This window comes from Mirounga angustirostris, unplaced genomic scaffold (assembly GCF_029215605.1).
Source record: "Mirounga angustirostris isolate CCGP_5_RB_7025 unplaced genomic scaffold, mMirAng1.0.hap1 SCAF_6, whole genome shotgun sequence".
Classification (NCBI taxonomy): domain Eukaryota; kingdom Metazoa; phylum Chordata; class Mammalia; order Carnivora; family Phocidae; genus Mirounga; species Mirounga angustirostris.
The window spans coordinates 9,488,174-9,511,767 of record NW_026991714.1 but is presented as its reverse complement, the minus strand read 5'-3'; the positions used below and the strand labels follow the sequence as shown (position 1 = coordinate 9,511,767).

Sequence of the window (23,594 nt, the reverse complement as noted above, 5' to 3'; positions counted from 1 at the left end):
TATGAATCTTTGATTCGGGAAAAAAATCCACAAAGTTCTGTCTACAGTTTCAGATTTATGGCTCTCCTGAAGTTCAACCATGTACCTCTTACAGATAAAATACAGTCACTTTACCTAGTCAATTCTATTTCTACTAAACATACAGCCTCTTCACACATATTGGTTGTTTCAACTACACACAAACTATGATGTCCTCTCTCTCATTCCCAATTCAATGCTTTTGATCACCACTTCTCCCACATCCTAATTTCACTTTTTCCTCAAAGTCCAACTAAAATTCCCCATTCTTCCAAGATATTTGTCCAACCTATTGTCCTCTCTCCCAACTGTATCATTCATTCATTATATATTGGGAAGCTTCTCTGTGCCAGGCCATGTTCCAAAAGCTGGGGATGCAGAAATAAACAAGACCCAGTCTCTGTCCTCAAACACAGTGCTGCTTACCCAAAAGACAAATTAAACACATACTTGGGACCCACACTCACAGAGTGAAAATTATTTGAATAAATAAAATATTCCAAAAGATAATAAACTCACATTTACTTTAGCATTTGTTTTATTTTAAAGTGTATTTTGGGGAGGGTCCTCATAATCTTTTCAGTATTCGTTTCTCAGGTTTTTTTTTTAAAGATTTTATTTATTTATTTGAGACAGAGAGAATGAGAGAGAGAGAGAGCACATGAGAGGGGGGAGGGTCAGAGGGAGACGCAGACTCCCTGCCGAGCAGGGAGCCCGACGCGGGACTCGATCCAGGGACTCCAGGATCATGACCTGAGCCGAAAGCAGTCGCTTAAGCAACTGAGCCACCCAGGCGCCCTCGTTTCTCAGTTTTTATCTAGTCCTGCCAGCCTAGTGGGGAAAAAAAAAATCTTTGTATTTGAGAAAGATCACTATTGGCTACATAAAAGAATGGCTTAGAGGGGACAGTTGGGTGTGTAACTGGAGACCAACCAGGCAGAAGGCTGTAATGCAAAGGAAGACAATGGTAACCTGAGTTAAACTGTAGGAGTTGAAAGATGTGGGGAAAAAAAAAGAGAAATGAGGCAGGGAGAATTTATCACATTTGGTGATTAGATGTTCCTGTTTTCTGGGTTGAAAGACTGGGTACATGATGGTGCTACTCTTTAGGAGAATAAGGGAAGAAGGGAAGATTGGAGTTTGGGTAGAAGAACTGGAAAGGTTTAGTTTCAGATCTCCAAATGTAAATGCCCACTTGGCTTTCAGGTATCAGGTCTGAAAATCAGGGAAGAAACTTAGGCTACAGATACTATTTTACAGATCAGAAGCAGACAGTTGGTAACTGAAGCTTTTAAAGAGAGTAAGAATCCAGGGAAAATGGATAGAATGAAAAAAATTGTTCAATGATTATGAGGTAGGTGGTTTAATAGAACCAATAATAATAACAGTTAACACTTAATGTGCCCTCTCTATGAGCCTGGTACTGTTCTAAACACTTTACTCACATAATCTTTAAAAAAAAATAAAACCCTTTGGGGGCGCCTGGATAGCTCAGTAGGTTGGGCATCCGACTCATGATTTCGGCTCGGGTCATGATCTAGGGGTCATGGGATCAAACCCCGCGTCCAGCTCTGTGTTTAGTGTGGAGGCTGCTTGGGATTCTCTCTCTCTCCTCTCCCTCTGCCCCTCCTCCCACTTGCATTCTCTCTCTAAAATAAATAAAATTAAAAAAAAAATAAAATCCTTTGGACTTAGGCACTATTATCATTATGCCATTGTATATTCAAGGAAACCAAGGCACAGTGCAGTGAAAGATTTGCTTATAATTACACATCTAGTGAAGTGGTGAAGCCAAGATTTGAAGACAGGTAGTCTGACTTCAGAATTTTGCTCTCATTCTATATAAACCTCAAAGCAGTTCTGGAAGGTAGGCATTTTTATCTCTACAAATTTAAAGTGAGGCTCAGAGAAGTTGCTCTTACCCGTTCATACCTCAGTTATAAGCAGGGATTTAATTTTTTTTTTTGAAGATTTTTATTTATTTGACAGTGAGAGAGACACAGCAAGAGAGGGAACACAAGCAGGGGGAGTGGGAGAGGGAGAAGCAGGCTTCCCGCCGAGCAGGGAGCCCAACATGGGGCTTGATCCCAGGACCCTGGGATCATGACCTGAGCCGAAGGCAGACACTTGAAGACTGAGCCACCCAGGTACCCCCGTGGGATTTAATTTCTCTCATAATCTGTTATGATGCCTAGCCTAGTACTAAGTATTTGTTTATAAACAGTATTGTTACTAATACTTCTAATAAGCACACTAAAGGGTTAGCTCCCATTTACCTTCCACAAGTTCCTTGAGGGTGTACCACAACATAAAGTATAAACTAAGGCAGGGGGGAGATACGGGTACATGAAATAGTGAACCCTACCCCAGAGAACAGCAAAAGGAAGTCCCAGGACAAAACCCTTATAATAGGCATAGAGATTGGAGCAGGACGGTAAAGTCTGAAATGGTGGTCCTCATGGGGAAAACTTTTGAAATCTAAAAATTAATACAACTGGGGCACCTGGGTGGTTCAGTTGGTTAAGCGACTGCCTTTGGCTCAGGTCATGATCTTGGAGTCCTGGGATCGAGTCCCACATCCAGCTCCGTGCTCCGTGGGGAGTCTGCTTCTCCCTCTGACCCTACCCCCTCTCGTGCACTCTCTCTCTCAAACAAATAAATGAAATCTTAAATTAATACAACTGAAAGCTTAGAAAACTTGGAAATATGATAAAGGAATCTGGTAGAATGTAGAAAATACGTTATTTTAACTTGCCTCTAGCACTGTTCTTCAATGAGGGGATTAGGGTCACTATATTCTTGCCCAAGGGAAGGAAATGTTATCCTAGCAGCCCACGGTTCTGTAGTTGAAATTCCTCTTATTACTGTATTTTGTTGATTGTGAGACTTTTCCCCCCACATTTTAACACTTCTGAATGGGATGCATCTTACAATCAATGGTGTGTCATGGGTTAACTAGTTGTTTATTTTCTTTCTTAGTCATATATAAAATAATGTTTCATCTTACAATCAATAGCATGTCGGATTTGATCAACTGTGTCAGGCACAGCTTTAAATACTGTATAATATACTCTTTCTCATTTAATCTTCGTAAGTTTTATGCAGCTGTGTTATTATTACCATATTTGCAAATAAGGAAACTCAGGCTCAAGGACTAAAGATGCTTAAGGACAGGTGTCAATTAAGTGACAAAGCTAGAATTGAAAATCAGGTCTGATTTCAAAGGTCATGCTCTTCTTGACAGATGGCAGCTACAATCGTGGTGGGTACAGTATAACAGAGTTGTGGAATCACTACTTTGTGCACCTGAAACTAATGTAACATTGTGTTGTCAACTGTATTTCAATTAAAAAAAAAAAGTCATGCCCCTTTTGTGCTTCAGTATTTACCATGAGCGATACAGAGTTGAATAAAAACCTATCCTAACTTTTAGTCATACTATGATCTAGCTCAAATGTGAAGCCTTCCCCAACTCCTCCAAGAAGAACCAATTTTGCTCTCATCTCTGCTCCCATAACATTTAACGAATACCTTGATTATACCTTATTATAATGTTTAACATCCAAGGAGAACCTTGGAAGTCAGGTACAATATTTTAGTCACCCTCTCTGACCCTACAGTGCCTATCACTGTTCTCTACACATAGTAGAAATTCATTGTTAAAAGGAGACAGGCTCTCTGCTGCTAAGTCTTAAAGAGACAAGAAATGCACATAAAGCTAAAAAAGACCAAAAGTAGAACTCTTAAGTACAGTGGAGTTTAAGAAAAAAGAACCAATGATAGAAAGTACAAGTCCAGGGGAGACAGTTCCGCCAGCTTCCAGATTTTCATAAACACAAATACACTCGTACAAACAGAATCAGCTTGAAAAAGTTGAAAACTTCTACACAGGCTGAAACCAAGCTTCTAAGACATTTCCTTTAACCTATACAGCATTTAAAAACTTGAGTTACCAGCATTTATAAACTGAACTTTCACATAAAATCAGGACTTCGGGGTTTTCCTGGAAAACGGGAAGATAACGAAAACTGGGTGCTCCTTCTCCCAGGGAAACTGGCTGGATCTGAGTACCAATTGCTCCTTTCGGATAAAATTATCACTCCCTTATTTATGCTAGTACCTCCCACCGTTTCCTTCTGCCCAGCCCGCATAAGATCATTTATACGCAACCAGCCGAGGCATTTGGGTTTATGACCCCTTCTCCAGACACATCACTCACTGCTCTATTACACACCACGTATTCTTCAGCACCGGCGTCTTCGCCTACAAAGGCCCCCCGCAAAGCACTCCTACTCTTCTAAGCATTACTTCGATTCCTTTTACAGCTTTCTCTGACCACCCCCTCAACTGGGTCACCGCAGCACTCTGGCCATACCTCTATTAAAACCCTAATCACACCGGATGCACACGTTTCTCTCCTTCGCTAGGACAGGAGTTCCTTGAGGCCAGCAGCCACGACTAACTGATTTTCGCGTCCCCAGTTCCAAACCCGTGGCCTTGCATCCAACGCAGGCGTTCAGTAAACTACCTAAAGTCTCAGAGGTGGGGCTGAGGCAGAAGCGCAGACGAGCGCACCCAAGTAGATTCCGGCCGAGAGGAGAGCGCCCAGCACCCCAGCGAGGAAGAGCCACCGCGCGAAGTCCCGTAGTCGCACTTCCGTCGCGAAAACTCAAGTTCCAGCTCTCGCGAGATTCGGTTTGAGCGCCAGCCCCCGAGCCGGCGTGGTTCCCGCTAGATTCGCGCGGCCACGCAACTCTCCGGAAGTAGCCCTTCCGGCGCTGTGCCCCGGAAGCGGAAGTGTGACTGTAGTCTGTCAGGGAGTGTTCCTCGGTGGTCCAGGAATCCAGCGAAGTCGTTGTCGTTTAATTTTTGCAGGCTCTCGAGCGCTTCCCCCCTGGCGGGTGGGAGTGCAGAGAGGAAAGTGCAAGATGAGCACCATGTTCGCGGACACACTGCTCATCGTTTTTATCTCCGTGTGCACGGCTCTTCTTGCCGAGGGTGAGAGCGGCGGCTTCTCTGACGTTTGATCAGCCCCCATGGGAAGGATCCTAGGCCTGGGGACCCTCGCGCCACCAAGGGAGTGGTCGCGAGCCTTGCTTGCTTGGGGTTGGGATGGTGGGGGTGCTCATCTACTCCAGGGAATCGGGGCCAATCGGGAACAGGAGCGGGAGGGGTAGCGTGGAGTCCGGTTTAGGGTCGATTTCACTTGCGTATTTGTGGAGACACCTTCATACCGTGTGTCCGTTATTTTGGTTGAAGAGTCAGATGTCTTAACATTTGAAAAAAGTTAACTGGTGGTAAATATAAAGCAAAAAGTTGAAATCCCTCCTCACCCAACAGTGACCACCAGTAAGTTTGCTGTGACCATTACAAACATTTTTTTCTGTTAGCATGTTGCTTTTAATGTTTCAGGTATAACCTGGGTCCTGGTTTACAGGACAGACAAGTACAAGAGACTGAAAGCGGAGGTGGAGAAACAGAGTAAAAAACGTGAGTATGGCAACATCCTTTAGATACAGTTTCAACGGGTCAAGTTCATTGAATGCATGTTCACAGTAAATACTTTACGAGCACCAACTGATAAAAAGACTTTATAGGAAGACAAAGACGAGTCCGATTTGAATTGAAGGCTATGTAGAGGTATATGCAGTATTAGATATTTTTATGCAAAATGTATAATACAAATGGCAATAGAGCAAGGGACATGAGAAGTACGAGTTAGGTGCTGTGGTGGTTCTAAAGAAGAGATCCTATTCAGTTGTGAGGAGCCATGGAAGCCTTTGTGATGGCGATGGCTGGTCGTCCTTCTTGGATAGTTGGAATTCGGATAGAGAACGAGCTGGAGGTAGGAATTCCAGGCGAAGAAAATCAGATATGTGCAGAAATATGGAAATTGTGGTGAGAAGATGTGTTTGGAGAACAACAGGTCATTATGATTAGTATCCAGGTGAGCGGTGTCTTCAGGGATAAGGCAAATTTCAGTTGTGTGAGGCGGTTGAAGGACAGTTTGAGTAAAAGGTTAAGAACAAGTACAGTTTGTGGCCTTTGAATAAAGGAGGAACTCCACAGGACACAGCTGAGGGGACTGCGAGAGGTATAATGTGAATGGTTCTTTATAGGCTTGATGTAGCTTTCAGTGTTCTTTTCTGCCTTATAAAGATTAAGTATAACTTTTGTATCTTAAAATTCCTCTGACTTTCTGTATTCTGTGACATCTTTATGTCTTCATAAGGGTTTAAAGTTTTCTTCCTTACAATATCTCACTTGATCCACATAGCAACCATTTGTGATCAGTTGTATAGATATTATTCTTTCTTTATAGAAAAGGAAAGTGAGGTTCAGAGAGGTTAAATAACATACTAATATCATAGAGCAAACAAAGAATTAGAAACCAAACTCGGGCTTTTGAAATTATAGTTTACTGGTCCTTGACGTATTCAGTGTGGATAATGCACCTCAACATATTAAAAACCAAGCTCATTATCTTTACCTTCACAAACGTGATCCTCCTCCGGTATTTCTCTACGTGACGAATGGTACCTCCATGCTTCTGATAGTGCAAGCCAGAAACCTTGATACACTTTCTTCACTTCGTTTTCAGGACATCACACTCTCTTGGTTTTGCTCTTAACCTTGCAGGTCTTTTTTTTTTTTTTTTTTTTTTTTTAAGAGAGGTAGGGGAATTGGGAAAGGCAGAGGGAACGTGAGAGAGAATCTTAAGCAGGCTCCATGCCCAGCACAGGGCCTGAAGTGGGGCTTGATCCCAAGACTCTGACCTGAGCTGAGATCAAGAGTCAAACTCTTAACCGACTGAGCCATCCAGACGCCCCTTGCTGGCCATTTTTTTGCAGTTTCCTTGTTGGTTCCTCTTTTCAACCTCTTGTTTTTGGGCACCCCAGTTTGTTTTTAGTCCCCTACACTCACTCCCTTGGTGAATTTAGTCATGTGCTCTATTTGTCAGTGGCTCCCAAATTTATATCCCTAGCCCTCTCTCCTTAATGCAAGATCCATATATCCTTGTAATAACATTTGTATGGTGAGCGATGGCATCTACACTTGTGGTGAGCATAGCATAATGTGGAGAGAAGTTGGATCACTATGTTGTACACATGAAATTAACATTGTGTGTCAACTATGCTCAAATAAGGATTTACATATCAATTTGTCAATTATACTGTAATGTCGAATATACATTTCAAACCCAACATGTCCAAATTGAATACTTTTTCCTCACTTAAGGCTGTTGCATTTGTAGCTTTCAGGATTTTGGTCAGTGGCAGGTCTGTCTGTCCCTCTACTTGCTCAGGCCATAATCCTTGTGCAGTTATCTTTAACTCTTCTCTCACACCCCACATCTAATACTTTTGGGCTGCCTTCGGACATATCCAGAGTCTGACCACTTTCCATCACCTCCATTGATAACTGCCTTCATCCTTTGCATGAATTATTACAGCAGCCTCCAACAAGTGTTCCTGTTTCCCTATAGTCTGCTCCCAAGATAACAGCTAGAATAATCCTTTTTTTTTTAAAGTAGGCTCCACATCCAGTGTGGAGCCCAATGCAGGGCTTGAACTCAGGACCCTGAGATCAAGACCTGAGCTGAGATCCAGAGTCAGATGCTGAACTGACTGAGCCACGCACGTACCCCCAGAATAATCCTTTTTAAAGCTATTAGAGCATGTCCCATCCCTGTTCATAACCCTGTGATGGTGTCCCATTTTCACTCAGGAACAGCCAGAGTCCTTACAGTGGGCTGTGGAGCTTCCCCTGTTACTGCTCTGATATTCTTCTCTCACACACTCTGCTTCAACCACACTGACCTTGCTGTTCCTCTCTGTACATCAGCCACACTCCTGTCTCAGGAGCTTTCTACTGGCTGTTCCCTCTGCCTAGCATGTTCTTCTCTATGATATCGGCTTAGTTAGCCCCATATCGTCTTCAAATCTTTGTTCAAGGTTTACTTCTGTGAGTCTTGACCACCCTCTTTAAAACTGCAGCCTGCTCATCTCTTCTACCTCTGCTGCTCCTCATCTCCCATATCCTGCTCCATCTTTTTTTTTTTTTTAAAGATTTTATTTATTTATTTGACAGAGAGAGACACAGCGAGAGAGGGAGCACAAGCAGGGGGAGTGGGAGAGGGAGAAGCAGGCTTCCCGCTGAGCAGGGAGCCCGATGTGGGGCTCGATCCCAGGACCCCGGGATCATGACCTGAGCTGAAGGCAGGCGCTTAACGACTGAGCCACCCAGGTGCCCCTACCCTGCTCCATCTTTCCCCCCATGGCTCTTGCCACTTTCTAATGTATTATATGATCTATTTATGTATTGTGTTACTGTTTATTGTTTATCTCCACCTGCTAAAATGAAAGCTTCACTAGGAAAGCGTTTTTGTTGTTGTTCTGATATATCCTGTGCACCTAGAACAGTGGCACATAGTAAATGTTCAATAAATATTTGCTGATTTGAATACTTTCTTCTCTCACCCTGTATGTGCAGTCCACCATCAAGCCCTGTTACTGTTCTCCTCCAGGAAAGTTTGTGATCTCTCCACATCTCTCCAGTTCTGCCGCCACCACGTAGTCTAAACGTCTGTCATGTTTCCTGTGATCTACTGCAGTAGCCTCCTCATTGGTCTCCCTGCAGCCACTCAGATTTATTCTCTACAGTACATCCAAAGTAATTTTTTTTTTTTTTAAGACACAAATCTTATGTTACTTGCTCTTCTCAAAATACCTTGTTTTTCCCCATTGCTTTTCGGATAAAGATGGGGCTTGCAAGGTCCAGCATGGTCTGGTGCCTCTTCCCTTCCCCTGCAGCTACATCCTGTATCAGGTTATCCCTTGCTGTCTATTCTCTAGCCACTCGGGCCCGTTTTCCATCCTCTGGACTAGTCTTTTTCCTACTATGGGCCCAGGCCTTATCTGCTCTTCCCTCTAACTGGAATAACTTTCCTTTCTCTTTTTGTCTAGTAAACTCCTACTCATTCTGTCTAGTAAACTCCTACTCATTCTTTAGCTCTCAAAACCTTATTTAGTCTTTCAGAAAGGTCAGATCTTCCTATTATGGGCTCTACTTTATCCATAGACATCTCCTTAGAACAGATTTATCTAGCCTCAGTCCAGTGCCCTAGAAGACCAGGTTAATGTTCACAGTACCATCTTATGTTTCTGTTCTCTAGCCTTCTTGTTTTTTATGCAGTTATGGTTAAGTGCTAAGTAGTTATGTTATGGTCCTTCTGGGAAGGGAAAGAAAAATTTTTGTTTCTTTGGTTAATAGTAATGATAAAGAGTACAACATTCAATGTTTTCTGTCGGTTTTGTCTTTTAAAATGTTATTCGGTAACATCTTGTAGAATCTGATTTAATTTCCTTTTATGATCTCATACTAGTAGGTTCACTCTAAATGTCTTTCTCCCCCATAGGTATATGTCATGTTTTATCTTTTTATTTGCATAAAAGAGTACTGGTACTTAGACACCAGTGCATATATTGAAACTACAAACACACACACACATTTTATTTTAGTCAGCACTTTACTGTTTCACTTGCAATATTGGAGTCAAATCGAAGTTTACATCTCTTTGTTAAAGTGGTAATACCAATTTTAGAATTCAGGTAGCATAATTAATGTACTAAGAGAAAAAGTCTTACCTGCCAATTCTCTTTGATGCAACTTTTAGAAATAATACATGTACTGTACTGTTTGCGAGTAAAGGAAGTATGCTAAGATATTATACAGAACAAAGAATGTAAATAAGCTAAGTAAAGGTAATTTTTGACATACCTATTCTTAGTCCATTAATAGGTGGACTATGATAGGTATATAGATGAAAGATAGTAAATATAAAATATAAATATGTTACATTATTTCTCTTTACAAGGTTATTTTTACTCTATCATCATAGTAATTGAAATGCATTCAAAGAAGTTGGTCTTAGCTTCTTCTGTCTGTTTTTAAGTAATCTCTATGCCCAATGTGGGGCTCAAACTCACAACCCCGAGATCAAGAGTTGCATGCTCCACTGACTGAGCCAGCCAGGTGCCCTGGGTTTAGCTTTTTTGATTCTCTTGATCTCCCTACCCTACGCATATGTCTGTCTTGCCAGTTTTCTGTGTTATAATTGTTATTCAATTATCTGCCCTCACTAGATTACTCTTTAGAGGGCAAGGATCATGGTTATCTTTTTATCTACCTAGAACAATGCCAATTCCTTATGCACCAATAGGTGAATAAATGAATTTCTACCTTCTATAGTGAATATGAGAGTGGAACTATAATTAACCTTAGTTATCTGAGAGAGCAGAATTTGAAAATTGTGCTTAGACTCAACCTACGGCAGTCACCCTCAGCTGATGGTCTGAAAGCCATCTTAGTTTTTATTACGTTTCAGTAGTTACTATTATTGTGTCCTTATGCAATCCTTTACGGGTGTTTGAGTGACGATGCTTCCAGTGTTGTTGTCTTAGTCTTAGATTGTTGTGTCTGCCTTCTGTCAGCAGCTGTGGGAGCAGATCGGTTGACTTGCTCAGGACCATAATGAAAGGCAGTGTGTAACTTTCTTGTGAGCTTCTTTCATTGGTTCAGCTGTGATAAAGCATCCTTCATTTCTTTAGTATAATGCATAATTAATTTTTACTGTTACTGTGTTTACAGTGGAAAAGAAGAAGGAAACAATAACAGAGTCAGCTGGTCGACAACAAAAAAAGAAAATAGGTAAGATGAATTATTTGGTATACACAAAATTTAGAAAAATAAGTTTTGGAAATTTGGAAAATTTAGAATTGGAAAAAATAAATTCTTAGGTGATGAAAATTAATGAAGTTGTTAACAGTGGTAACTCATGTTTGTATAATTTTGTGGTTTACAGAGCACTTGCATATATTATCTTACTTGATTCTCTCTTGTCCATTTTGTAGGGTACATTCAAGCAGTTGCTGCTGTTTGCTCTTAGCTTTTGAAATTTTAGTTTTAATAAAATAATGCTGACAGTTGTGGCTTTTGAATTTGGCTGAGGATTCTTGGCACAGTTTGTAAAAGTGTATTTTTTTTCATATCTGAGATGATTATTTCCAGTTAAGGCTGAGTTACTTGTGTTGTTGCCAAGACTTCCTTATGGAGAATTGACTGGTGATGGAAATCCACCAGAGGGTAGGAAATTTACTGCTGAGTAATTTTTATCTGGTCTGAAAAGGAATGACATGTTTCTGGTTTTTCAGTGTAATTTAGAGCTTAATTACAGAATGTAATTCTGTTCCAAAAAGACAATTTATAAATGATTAGGTATGATTTATATTTATATTTTATGATGCTTCCTGATTCTGAGATTAGGAAAAAAACTGTGAAACTGTGTGTTTTGTTCAGAAACTATGTCTCTACGTACGTCACTGCCATTATATCCTAGAAGGGAATTCTTCCGGGCTGGACTATGCCACTATCCTGTTCTGGTTAAAGCTTTTGAATTTAGTGTTTCCGATGTTTTCTAAATGGCCTACTCATTTAGTTCTGTGGTAGGATGCTATTGTATGTCTACTCTGTGTCAGTTGCTCTGGTGGGTCATAGAGAAACCAAGTAGAAAAAATTCTATTAGGAAGTCTGTCTAGAGAGGGAAAACAGACCAGTGCAGTATGGTAAGTGTGTTCGTAGAGATATATTCTGAGTGTTAAAAAAGTAAAGAGAAAGGATATCTAAACCAAACTAGGGGATTGGGTTTTCTTGAAGAGATAATATTGAATCTTGAAGCTTTAGTGTGAATTACTTAAATAAAAATATAAATAAATAAAATAGTGGTCAAAATTTATTGAGCACTTACCATGTGCAACACACTGAGGTAAACACTTTACGTGTTTTAGAATTCTCTTAACAATTAATTGTATGTAGTAGTGAAGGGTGTTACTTCATTTTTATAGGTGAGAAAAATGAAGCTTGATTTAAGTAATTTGCCCTCAGTCAGTCATTCAGTGATAGATGGGATTAAGTTAGTGGTAGAGAAGGGGTTTGTTCCTGGTCATTTGTTACTTTAGCATCCAATTTTAAGCCCTATACATTCTAGGCAGGACAGGCATATATAAAACTATGGGGGGATCAAATAGCAAGGTATATACCTGGAACTATAAATAGTTTAGTATAACAAACAACAGAAGGTATGTATAAAGTATAGACAGATGAGGCTAGAGAGATAAGTAGAGCCTGTTCATAAAGATCTTTATAAATTAAACTAAGGTAATGAGTTTAACTTTAATCCAGAAGGCTTTCCATCTTTCCATAACCATTAAAGGACATAAGCAGAGGATTGACATCAGATTTTTTTTTTTTTAAGATTTTATTTATTTATTTGACAGAGACACAGTGAGAGAGGGAACACAAGCAGGGGGAGTGGGAAAGGGAGAAGCAGGCTTCCCGCTGAGCAGGGAGCCCAATGTGGGGCTCAATCCCAGGACCCTGGGATCATGACCTGAGCCGAAGGCAGACACTTAGCGACTGAACCACCCAGGTGCCCCTGACATCAGATTTTAAGGAAGATAACTCTGGCAGTAGTTTGGAGATAAATGGGAGAGGGGATAATTCTGGAGGCAGGAAGTCGTGAGGCTTTTTTTTTTTTTTTTTAAAGATTTTATTTATTTGACAGAGAGACACAGCGAGAGAGGGAACACAAGCAGGGGGAGTGGGAGAGGGAGAAGCAGGCTTCCCACCGAGCAGGGAGCTCGATGCGGGGCTTGATCCCAGGACCCTGGGATCATGACCTGAGCCGAAGGCAGACGCTTAACGACTGAGCCACCCAGGCGCCCCAGTCATGAGGCTTTTTAAGTAACTCAGGTGCAAAAATGGCAAGAACCTGAGCTTAGTTAGGTACAGGCAGTGGTAATGGAATAGAAGGTAGAGATTCAGCCGATCTAGAGAAGTAGGAATAACAGGATTTGATGACTGTTTAGATGTAGCATGTGGAGAGAGGGATGAGTCTACAAAGAAGTCCAGATTTCTGATTTGGAGAGGAAATATTGGAGGAGTAGCAAATTGGGATGGGGAAGAAAAGAGAGGATGATTTCAGGTTTGAACCTGTTGGATTTGAAATGTTCGGGTGACAGTAGGGCGGAAATATTTGGTACACAGTTGGGTGTGTGGCTTTGGAGCTAGCATAGAGGGATAAAGGCTATAAACAGACTTTAGAATCCTATACTTCTAAGTAGTAATTGAGTTCCCACACGGGGAGTTCATATACGGGGAGACCATGTAAAGTAAGACAAGGAAATGGCTGAGGATGGAGATAGTCTTGAGGAAACAGAGGGAGCAGAAGTGGAGCTCTGCAAAAGTATTGCCAGAGAAGGTAGAAAGGGTTTGTCGTTGTAGCTGCGGGGAGGGTTTCAGGGGACAGAGAGGGCCCAAGGTGTTAATTGTCTAAGAGGTAAAATGGGAGTTCTTGTTAGTGATGTAGCAAGAATGATTTCAGTGGCGTGATGGGGGACAGAAGCCAGATTGTCTAGATGAGGAGATAATGCGTGGTGAGGAAGTGAAGACATTGAACATGGATCATTCTTTCAAGTAGCTTTACTGTAAAGGATAGGAAAGATATAAAAATGGAAGGCAGATTGCTCTCTGCCCTTAAACTGACAACACAAACTGTCTAAAATGTAAATTACCTGAACATGGAATGCAACCTTGAATTTTTTGCTCACCAGAAAGTATCAGAAGTTAAGAGAAATAATGCCTGTGAAGTGTTGGTTATCGACATCTTACCAAGAGTTAAAGATGTAATGTTTATGAGGAGTTGTTTAAAGGACAACCTAGGGGCACCTGGGTGGCTCAGCTGTTTAGCGTCTGCCTTCAGCTCAGGTCATGATCCCAGGGTCCTGGGATCGAGCCCCGCATCGGGCTCCCTACTCAGCGGGAAGCCTGCTTCTCCCTCCCCCTGCTTGTGTTCCCTCTCTCACAGTCTCTCTCTGTCAAAAAATAAATTAAAAAAATAAAAAATAAAAAAATAAAGGACAACCTATCCATGCCCTAGATTTGTAAATTTTACTCTGAGATTAAGCCAGACTATCAGGAATCTGTAAACCTACACTGCATTATTTTGGACTCCCTAAAATTGCTTCTATTCTATTTCACCTTGTCATTTGTACTGTTAGGCATGTTGTGAAAAACCCAGCCAGATAGAATTTCTTGTAATACTACTGTGGAAGACTTTTGAGAACATTATTTACAATGTCACGATGCTCTCTTGATGAGCAGTTATGGAAGCTTTCTATTAGTTTTCAGTGTCAAGAAAAGCAGTGTTAGTTGGTAGAGTGTGCAACCCCTTGATCTTAGGGTTGTGAGTTTGAGCCCCATGTTGGGTATAGAGATTACTTAAAAATAGTAAAATCTTAAAAAAAAAAAAAAGGAAAGAAAAGCAGTGATTCTCATAAATAATTGATTTACTTTTATTTTGTGGACTTTGCTTGAACCGATGAGTTTTTTCCCCCTTTGAACTAGTTGCTAATAAGTATAGAGTCAGATTTGCTATTCATCTCTAGCAACTTTCCATGACCAATTCAATGTATTTCTGTGAAATGACACTCTCTGCAGTTTTGTTATTATGCAACCTTTACTTTGCCTTTCTTCAGGTCCCCACTTGAGCTTCTTTACAAAAATATAGACAGTAGTTGCGGGGGGTAGCTATGGAAAGTGATCCTGCTGCACTGAAAAAAGGAAGTTTTCAGTACAAGGGGAGTATGCAGTGCAATGACAGGGTTTCAGAGAAGCAGAATGCCACTGATTTTACTAGGTAAAGCTCTTTGATGATGGTCTTGGGTAGAACCATGAATTTGAAGCTGAACTGTCTTACATTTGAACTAAAAATTTTTTTTTAAAGATTTATTTATTATTTGAGAGAGAGAAAGAGAGAGCGTGCGCGCACGGGGGGAGGGGCAGAGGGGGAGAGAGAGAGAATCTCAAGCAGACTCCCCACTGAGCACAGAACCTGTCATCGTGGGGCTCGATCTCAGGACCCTGACATCATGATCCGAGCTGAAATCGAGTCAGACGCTTAACCAACTGAGCCACCAGGGTGCCCCTTAGGTTCCCCATTCTTTTTTTTTTTTTTAAGATTTTATCTATTTTTATCTGAGAGAGCGAGCGTGGCAGGGAGGGGCAGAGATAGAGGGAGAAGCAGGTTCCCCACTGAGCAGGGAGGCTGATACAGCACTTAACTGACTGAACCACCCAGGCACCCCTGGGTTCCCCATTCTTAATTTCAGGTGCAGATGTTTTGGCTGTTCTACATTTCCCTCTCACAGAAGGGAAACAAATTTACTTAGATATATGGATTTTATTTAGCTCTTTGGCTACATACAAGTTACCTCAAGTAATGAGGGATTTATTTTCAGAATATATGGGATCCAAAACTCAGGAAACACTGAAGTAACTGGTTACAGGAAGGCAGGAACTGTGTTAAAGCCAGTCTGGTAGGCAGAGCAAGTCCTGAGATGAAGTGAGACAGTGGACTCCAATATCTTTAAGGCTGCACTATTAATTAATTATTTTTTAGAGAGGGGGAGAGGTGATGGAGGGGCAGAGGGAGAGAGAATCTTAAAGCAGTCTTCACGCCTAGCATGGAGCCTGATGTGGAGTTCAATCTCACAACCCTGAGATCATGACCTGAGCTGAAATCAAGAATCAGATGCTTAACCAACTGAGCCACCCAGGCACCCCTGAGGCTGCACTATTAATATATACTTCTCTCTCTTTTTGTTGTTCAACTTCCCCCATTTTCTCTATAGTGTTTTTCTAGCATTTAGGTTTTGCCTACACCTAACTTTGGCTTGTGTCCTAGGGTTTTTCCTGTATCAGTATTACTCATAAGTGCTCTGTAGACCCCCGACATCAGTGTTGCTTGAGATATTTTTTTTTTTTTAAAGATTTTATTTATTTATTTGAGAGAGTGAGAGAGAGAAAGCACATGAGAGGGGGGAGGGTCAGAGGGAGAAGCAGACTTCCTGCCGAGCTGGGAGCCCGATGCGGGACTCGATCCCAGGACTCAGGGATCATGACCCGAGCCGAAGGCAGTCGCTCAACCAACTGAGCCACCCAGGCGCCCCAGTGTTGCTTGAGATATTAAGAGTGAAAGGTTCTGAGTCTTCCTCCCAGACTACTGAATCAGAATCTCTGGATGTGGGACCCAGGAGTCTGCTATTTTAACAAGCTTCCCAGATATTCTTAGACAAACTAAAGTTTGAGAGCCAGTGCTATATTGTAATTTTTCTGTTTCTGCTCCCACAGTTGATTTACTATTCCAAGATTTTCTGGTTTAAATTTCTGAGAGAAGGAATCTGGTTGGCTCAGCTCATCTCTTTACACCATAGGTCATGAGAAGGCATATGGATTGGCTGCCTTTTAGGTCAGTAGTGGCAGGGCAGGGGTGATAGGAATCTTTGAAAGGCTGACTGACCCTTGACAAAGACTATGGTAGGAGGCAGATCCTCAGAAGATGGCTGGGGAAGGGAGGGCAGGCATTCCGAAGCTTAAGTGAGTTGGAGTGGATAGCTCTTTTCTTAGTGACTTGGAGATATGGGAGGAAATTTTTGAAATTTAATTTATTTTGGGTCCTGAATTTATATATTCATTCTAGGCCTTTATCTATACTATTTGGATTTTCCATAAAAGAAGACTGCCTCAGGCACATTTAGTTTAAATTTTGTTTCCTCTCCATTACCAAATCTACATGAAATTTCAAGATTTTATTAATTGGTTTTCCATTCAAGACAACTCAGAATGTAGGACTGCCATGGGATACCTAATTCTTTTAATCTATAGACTGGCACCTGCTATTTTGATCATCTCTTCCTCATTTGAAAATGTTCTCCATCTCCCAAACTGTTGGTTGGATCTGACCACCCAGTTGCCTCCTCTATTGATTTCCATTCCTTGACAGAAAAGACACTGGTTATTGACTAAGGTAAATGATGAAGTGTTCCTTTCTTAAATAATGTTACCTTGTTGTACACAACCTAATCCTGTCAAGTAAAAATGTATAATAGATTGGCTTAATGTCTGTTCATTCTGTGGTCAGAATAGATGTCATCATTGGTACTAGTTGATTCCCATAGCTACAAGAAATATAGCTTCCTTTTAATTAGAGTATTTCCTTTTAGAATTTAAATTTTTCCTTTTGCCTGTCATCTGGGATAACAAGTCATTCTAAAACATAAATGTAGCTTCTTCATATTTCTAGTTTCTTCTCTCCATGAAGTTTCCTCAACTTTCTTAGAGGTTGTGTTCCCAAAATTCAGTAGTAGGAGGGTGTATAGAATTCCTATCAGATGGAGGGATTGAGGCATGATTTTCCCCTGTACTAAATCCTAAGGTTCCTGCTAATAAACAATTTACATTATCATTTCAAAATAAATTGCTTGCATTTATTTTACCTGCTAATGTGATGTTTTTAGGAATTATTCCCCTGGGGAAACAATTTCTTTTTAAGGGGAAAGCAGCTTCTTTTTTACATAATAGCAGTTGTATGTTTATTAGCTATTGATAATGTCACGAATTCTGTAATACTTTTTTTTCAATTTTATTTTATTATGTTATGGTAGTCACCATACATTACATCGTTAGTTTTTGATGTAGTGTTCCATGATTCATTCTTTGCGTATAACACCCAGTGCTCCATGCAATACACTCCCTCCTTAATACCCACCACTGGGCTAACCCATCCCCCCACCCCCCTCCCCTCTAAAACCCTCAGTTTGTTTCTCAGAGTCCATAGTCTCTCATGGTTCGTCTCCCCTCTCTGATTTCCTCCCCCTTCATTTTTCCCTTCCTACTATCTTCTTCTCTTTTTTTTTTAACATATAATGTATTATTTGTTTCAGAGGTACAGGTCAGTGATTCATCAGTCTTACACAATTCACAGCGCTCACCATAGCACATACCCTCCCCAATGTCCATCACCCAGCCACCCCATCCCTCCCGCCCCCCACCACTCTAGCAAACCTCAGTTTGTTTCCTGAGATTAAGAGTCTCTTATGGTTTGTCCCCCTCTCTGGTTTCATCTTTTTTCATTTTTTCCTCTCTTCCCCTATGATCCTGTGTCTTGTTTCTCAGATTCCTTATCAGTGAGATCATATGATCGTTGTCTTTCTCTGATTGACTTATTTCGCTTAGCATAATACCCTCCAGTTCCATCCATGTTGTTGCAAATGGCAAGATTTCGGGGTTTTTTGATGGCTGCATAATATTCCATTGCATATATATACCACATCTTCTTTATCCATTCATCTGTTGATGGACATCTTGGCTCTTTTCATAGTTTGGCTATTGTGGACATTGCTGCTATAAACATCAGGGTGCACGTACCCCTTCGGATCACTACATTTGTGTCTTTGGGGTAAATACCCAGTAGGAAGGCAGCTTCTTTTAAAAAAAATTATTTTTTTGATTTTGTTCTTTCTCTTGCCATACCACGCTTTGTTGGGAGTTTGGGTTTTTCTCATTCTTTCTGGGCTATAAAGTTCTTTCCAGGCTACTTCGTAGCAAATTGAGTCTTGAACATCACCTCCCACTGGAACCCAAAGATCTTGGAGGAGCTTTGGTCTGTGACTAGGCTTTCAGTGGATTTGCCAAAGCAGCTTTACCCAGCCTGGGCCCTGGGATCATCTCAGATGCCCAGTGAAGAGAATTCCCAGGAAGGCTCAGCTGCCTCTCAAATTACCTCTGAAGTATTAATAAAGAACCTTAGTAAATTGATTCTTGACCCTAGTATCAAACTCCCTTCCCCTCTACCAGAATATACATCCTAACAGCAGGACAAAGAGAAGAAAGCACAGGGGCTCGTTGACCGCATCCTCAGCAGCAGGAGGGGTGGAGTAAGGACTTTGTTTTTTTTTTAAAGATTTTATTTATTTATTTGAGACAGAGAGAATGAGAGACAGAGAGCATGAGAGGGAGGAGGGTCAGAGGGAGAAGCAGACTCCCTGCCCAGCAGGGAGCCCGATGCGGGACTCGATCCCGGGACTCCAGGATCATGACCTGAGCCGAAGGCAGTCGCTTAACCAACTGAGTCACCCAGGCGCCCAGTAAGGACTTTGTTAACTGCTCGGAAAGAAAGGATGGAAAGGACGATATGATTGATTCAATACCAGCGCTACTTCAGCCGGCTGTCCAAGCTTCAAAAAGATGTACAGCAGAAGGAAATTGAGGGTGAATCAAGAGTGGAAAGATTTAGATGTAGCTGTCATTATTGCCTGTATCATAAAGATCTTTCTGAGGATACCAGCATGGACAATAATTATATGACATGGAGCCAATATAAACATAAACTTTATTCTTGTACTGTTTCTTCTTGGTAGTAATTTTAGGATCATTTTGCGGCATCTTGGGAAAGCTGCTCTATGTTAGGGCAAACTGTATAATATTTTGATAATCTATGATATAAGGTCTGGCTTTTGTGTATCTTTTCTATCTTGATACCAGTAATTTGTGAGGAATCCTATAGTTTGCATTTAAATGACTTCAGTATACTTCTACTTTCTGATTTGACCTAAGGCAGTACTAATAGGTTTTGAGTGTTGCTTGTGTGTTTGAGAGGCCTAAAGTCATTAAGATAAAACCTGACATCAAAAATTGGAAGCCAAGTGGGGCGCCTGGGTGGCTCAGTTGGTTGGGCGACTGCCTTCGGCTCGGGTCGTGATCCTGAAGTCCCGGGATCGAGTCCCGCATCAGGCTCCCTGCTCAGCAGGGAGTCTGCTTCTCCCTCTGATCCTCCCCCATCTCATGCTCTCTCTCTCTGTCTCATTCTCTCTCTCAAGTAAATAAATAAAAATCTTAAAAAAAAAAAAAATTGGAAGCCAAGTAACTTGTGTAGAAGGAATACGCAGAAAGCATTGGGTGGTTTGGTTAGAGCATAATAAGAGCAGGGTGCTTACACTAGATTTTCTGGTTTTCAGCAATTGAATTGTAATAAAATTTTTTTGATGTGCTATTTCAGTTTTCAGTAGCAAATGTGTGTAGAGGGTCTTATTAAAATTGAGACTTATTTGAATACCTCTTAAAAAAAGGTATTTTTTTCAAAATGGTTTATTAGAACTTGGGTTATTTTTATATAAACCATGTATTACATGGTTGTATTGACAGGCCAGTCTTCATAAACTTATCTAACCCAGAATGGAACATAAAAACTTTATTTATTCTTAGGAATAACTGCTTTTGTTTTTGTTTTTGTTCTGGTAATATTGGCAACTAAAAGCAAAATTGAATGTGAAATAACATTTTAAAATTCATTTAAACCATTGAGGCTTAAAGAAAAGTAGATTCATTCATTCATTTATTCATTCAACAGAGAGAGAGCACAAGCAGGGGAAGCGGAAGTGGAGGGAAAGGGAGAAGCAGGCTCCTATGTGGGGCTAGATCCCAGAACCCTGGGATCATGACCTGAGCTTAACTGACTGAGCCACCTAGGCGCCCCAGAAAAGTAGATTTTAATCAGGATATAAGAGCTACAAACTTTAAAAATAAAAGGTTGTTTTAAGTACTTTAAAAGGACTTAAACTCTTCACTTCTCATTGTGTCTAATAGAATATCCTTGCAAAACTTGAATCTTCTATATATATATATATTTTTTTTTTAAAGATTTTATTTATTTATTTTACAGAGAGAGACAGCTAGAGAGGGAACACAAGCAGGGGGAGTGGGAGAGGGAGAAGCAGGCTTCCCGCAGAGCAAGGAGCCCAATGCGGGGCTCGATCCCAGGACCCTGGGATCATGACCTGAGCCTAAGGCAGACGCTTAACGACTGAGCCACCCAGGCGCCCTTGAATCTTATATTTTAAAATAATGAGAATGAATAACAAACAAATTTTTTTGCCCAGCAGTTATGAGAGTCAAGGTTTGGTAGTCATAATAGAAAAGAGAGAGAGAAAGAGTTTAATGATTTTCTAAGAGTTGAAAGAAAAAAAAAAAGAGCCATTAAAAGAACATGTGTGGGGAGAGAGAGAATATGAATATGAGCATGTGAGATGCAATTAACAGAGTTGGGAGTGGAGAAAAATGAAAATGGACTTTAGATCAGGTATTTCCCTAGCCACCATTTAAAGGTATCATCAGTTTTGGGGGTTTAGTGGAAGAAGGGGAGGTATATAAAGCTAAATATGGCTTAATGGGGATATTTAGAAGTTTATTGTTCATAACTTGGGGAGTACCTAAAATTGTTTCCCTCCTGGTAACATTTCTATTAGATCAGATTTGCTCTTTCCCAAATGGGCATTTTTGGATTTCTGAAGACTGTTACATTGTCCTGGACATTTGAATATTAACTTCTTTGTTTTTATAACGTTTGTGCTTCTTGAGGCATCTTAGCATTTCCTACCCACAAACAGATAGGTTCATTTTGGATGAAATTTTGCATGTATAATGTTTTCCTGTTAAATATATTTGTTTAGTTTGTTGTTTTTTTATTCCGTTTCTTCTTTTTGTCTCTTTTCTCTACAGAGGCATCCTTTTAAAAATCAACTTTATCTTTTTATATACTATCTTTTTTGTTCAAGTCTGTCGGGAATGGTCCCTAGTGAAGAGTGGAGTCACGAGGGTATATAAGGTAGCCCCAGACATAATCAGCTGTTAGTTGTCCATGAATAAAATCCCTGTGCTGAGAATTAGTCTTAGCTGCTGCTGCTATCCCATCCAGCTAAATCTTGTGCAGTTGATAGTGCTGTGCCATGAATTTACCAGAGATAGGTGGGAGGGAGAGCAAACATTGAACATATTTGTATCTTTCACCTCCAAAACCAAGTGAATATTAACTTATTTTTGAATTATTTGAAACCAACTAAAACAACTTTCTGTATGGTAGGTATTTAGTAACAATAGCATAATCCTGTGCTGCTGTATTATTACTATTTTTTAAAAAGATTTTATTTATTTATTTGACAGAGACAGAGAGAGCAGGAACACAAGCAGAGGGAGAGGGAGAGTAGGCTTCCCACCGAGGAGGGAGCTCGATGTGGGACTCGATCCCAGGACCCGGGATCATGACCTGAGCCGAAGGCAGACGCTTAATGACTGAGCCACCCAGGCGCCCTGTGCTGCTGTATTATTAAGCTGTGTACACACACTGTCTATTTACGGTCATTGTTTCTGTGTGGACTTAGCTTCAGAAAACTATGTCACCTCAGTTTGCTGTCAACTTTTAGGCTCTTTGTGCTTTTTCTGTCTATTCAAGCTATTAGCTTCATCATAAAGGACTTACCCTCCCCCCAGAAAAGGACTACTTTCCCTAGAAAAGGATTTTTGGTATGCTGTATCTTCAGATCAGGTTTTCTTATATTGCTGAATCATTCATGAAACAATATTGAGCACATACTACAATGTTGAGCAGCTAACTACATGACAGTTACTGAGGATACAGAGATGAAGAAGGCATAGAGATTCCTTGTTCTCCAGGAACCTGCCATCTAGTTGGGTTGATGGGTATATAAATAGATCATTATAAGAGAATGTACAAACTCAGTGAGCATAATGATAAAGATGTGCATGAAATATTCTGGAAGCATAAAGAAAGGACTTCTAATCCAGTGTCTAGTACAGCAGTCGTTAGCTACATTTGGCTTTTTAAATTAATCAAAGTTAGGGTGCTTGGGTGGCTCAGTTGGTTAAGTGACTGCATTCGGCTCAGGTCATGATCCTGGAGTCCCTGGATTGAGCCCCGCATTGGGCTCCCTGCTCGGCGGGGAGTCTGCTTCTCCCTCTGACCCTCCTCCCTCTCATGCTCTTTCTCTTCATTCTCTCTCTCTCAAATAAATAAAAATCTTTAAAAATAAATTAATTAATTAATTAAAGTTAAATGAAGTTAAAATTTTAGTTCCTCAATCACACTGGCCACATTTTATTTGCTCAGGAGCCACATGTAATTAGTGACTACTTTATTGACAGCACAGATACAGAATATCTTCGTAATTATAGAAAGCTCTATAGAACATTATTGAAAAGGAGGCGACAGAGAGCTGAGGCTTAAAAGTTGAGTACTAGCTAGCCAGGAAGGGGTTGGATAGGGACAGAATAAAACATTCTAGGTAGAAATCCCAGTTGGTCGAGACTGAGGAGTTTCTTGGGATGTGTGGTTTTTAGAGCTAAAACTGGAACAATCCTGAGAAAACTGGGACAGTTGGTCACCCAAGTAGAAAGGACTTCATGAACAAAGACACTGGATCTAGAGAAAAGCTTCACATAGAGAGCAGCTTACATTTGTTTGGTGTTGCAGGAACATAACAGTTCATATAAGGGATTGGAAATGAGGCTGCAAGGACAGACATCAGACTTGCAGGTGATACTGGAACATGACCTTATAGGGATGAAAGGCCATGCCAGAATTTTAAGCCGGGGAGTATCATAATTTTGGTCACTTTTACATTTTAGGTAGATATGACAGGCAGCTATGTGGGAGATGAATTTGAGGGAGCAAGTTTGAAGGCAGTGAGATGCTAGGAGACTTGAAGTAATACAGGGTTAGAAATCCTAAGGACATGGTAGTGAGGAGGGGAGGGTTTCATAAATATTTATGAGGTATGTGGGGTGCCTGAGGGGCTCAGTCGGTTAAGTGACTCTTGGTTTTGGCT

The 23,594-nt window shown here is 40.8% G+C and overlaps 1 protein-coding gene across 5 annotated transcripts in view; it reads left to right on the top strand.

Annotated features, from left to right (window-relative positions):
* Nucleotides 1-4,788: 4,788 nt before the first annotated feature.
* The window catches only part of TMCO1 (transmembrane and coiled-coil domains 1), a 56,580-nt gene continuing 37,774 nt past the window's right edge, over nucleotides 4,789-23,594 (top strand). For 2 of the 5 annotated variants that reach the window (XR_008506229.2, XR_010412182.1), the window contains exons 1-3: nucleotides 4,793-5,016; nucleotides 5,431-5,508; nucleotides 10,669-10,728. Coding sequence is in view for 3 of the 5 variants with exons in the window: in XM_045876828.3 (XP_045732784.1) it covers nucleotides 4,947-5,016; nucleotides 5,431-5,508; nucleotides 10,669-10,728 (208 nt within the window). In the remaining 2 variants the exon portion in view is untranslated. Of the gene's footprint in view, nucleotides 5,017-5,430; nucleotides 5,509-8,511; nucleotides 8,692-10,668; nucleotides 10,729-23,594 lie in introns of all 5 variants that reach the window. The other 3 variants (XM_045876827.3, XM_045876828.3, XM_045876826.3) reach the window with 3 other exon arrangements.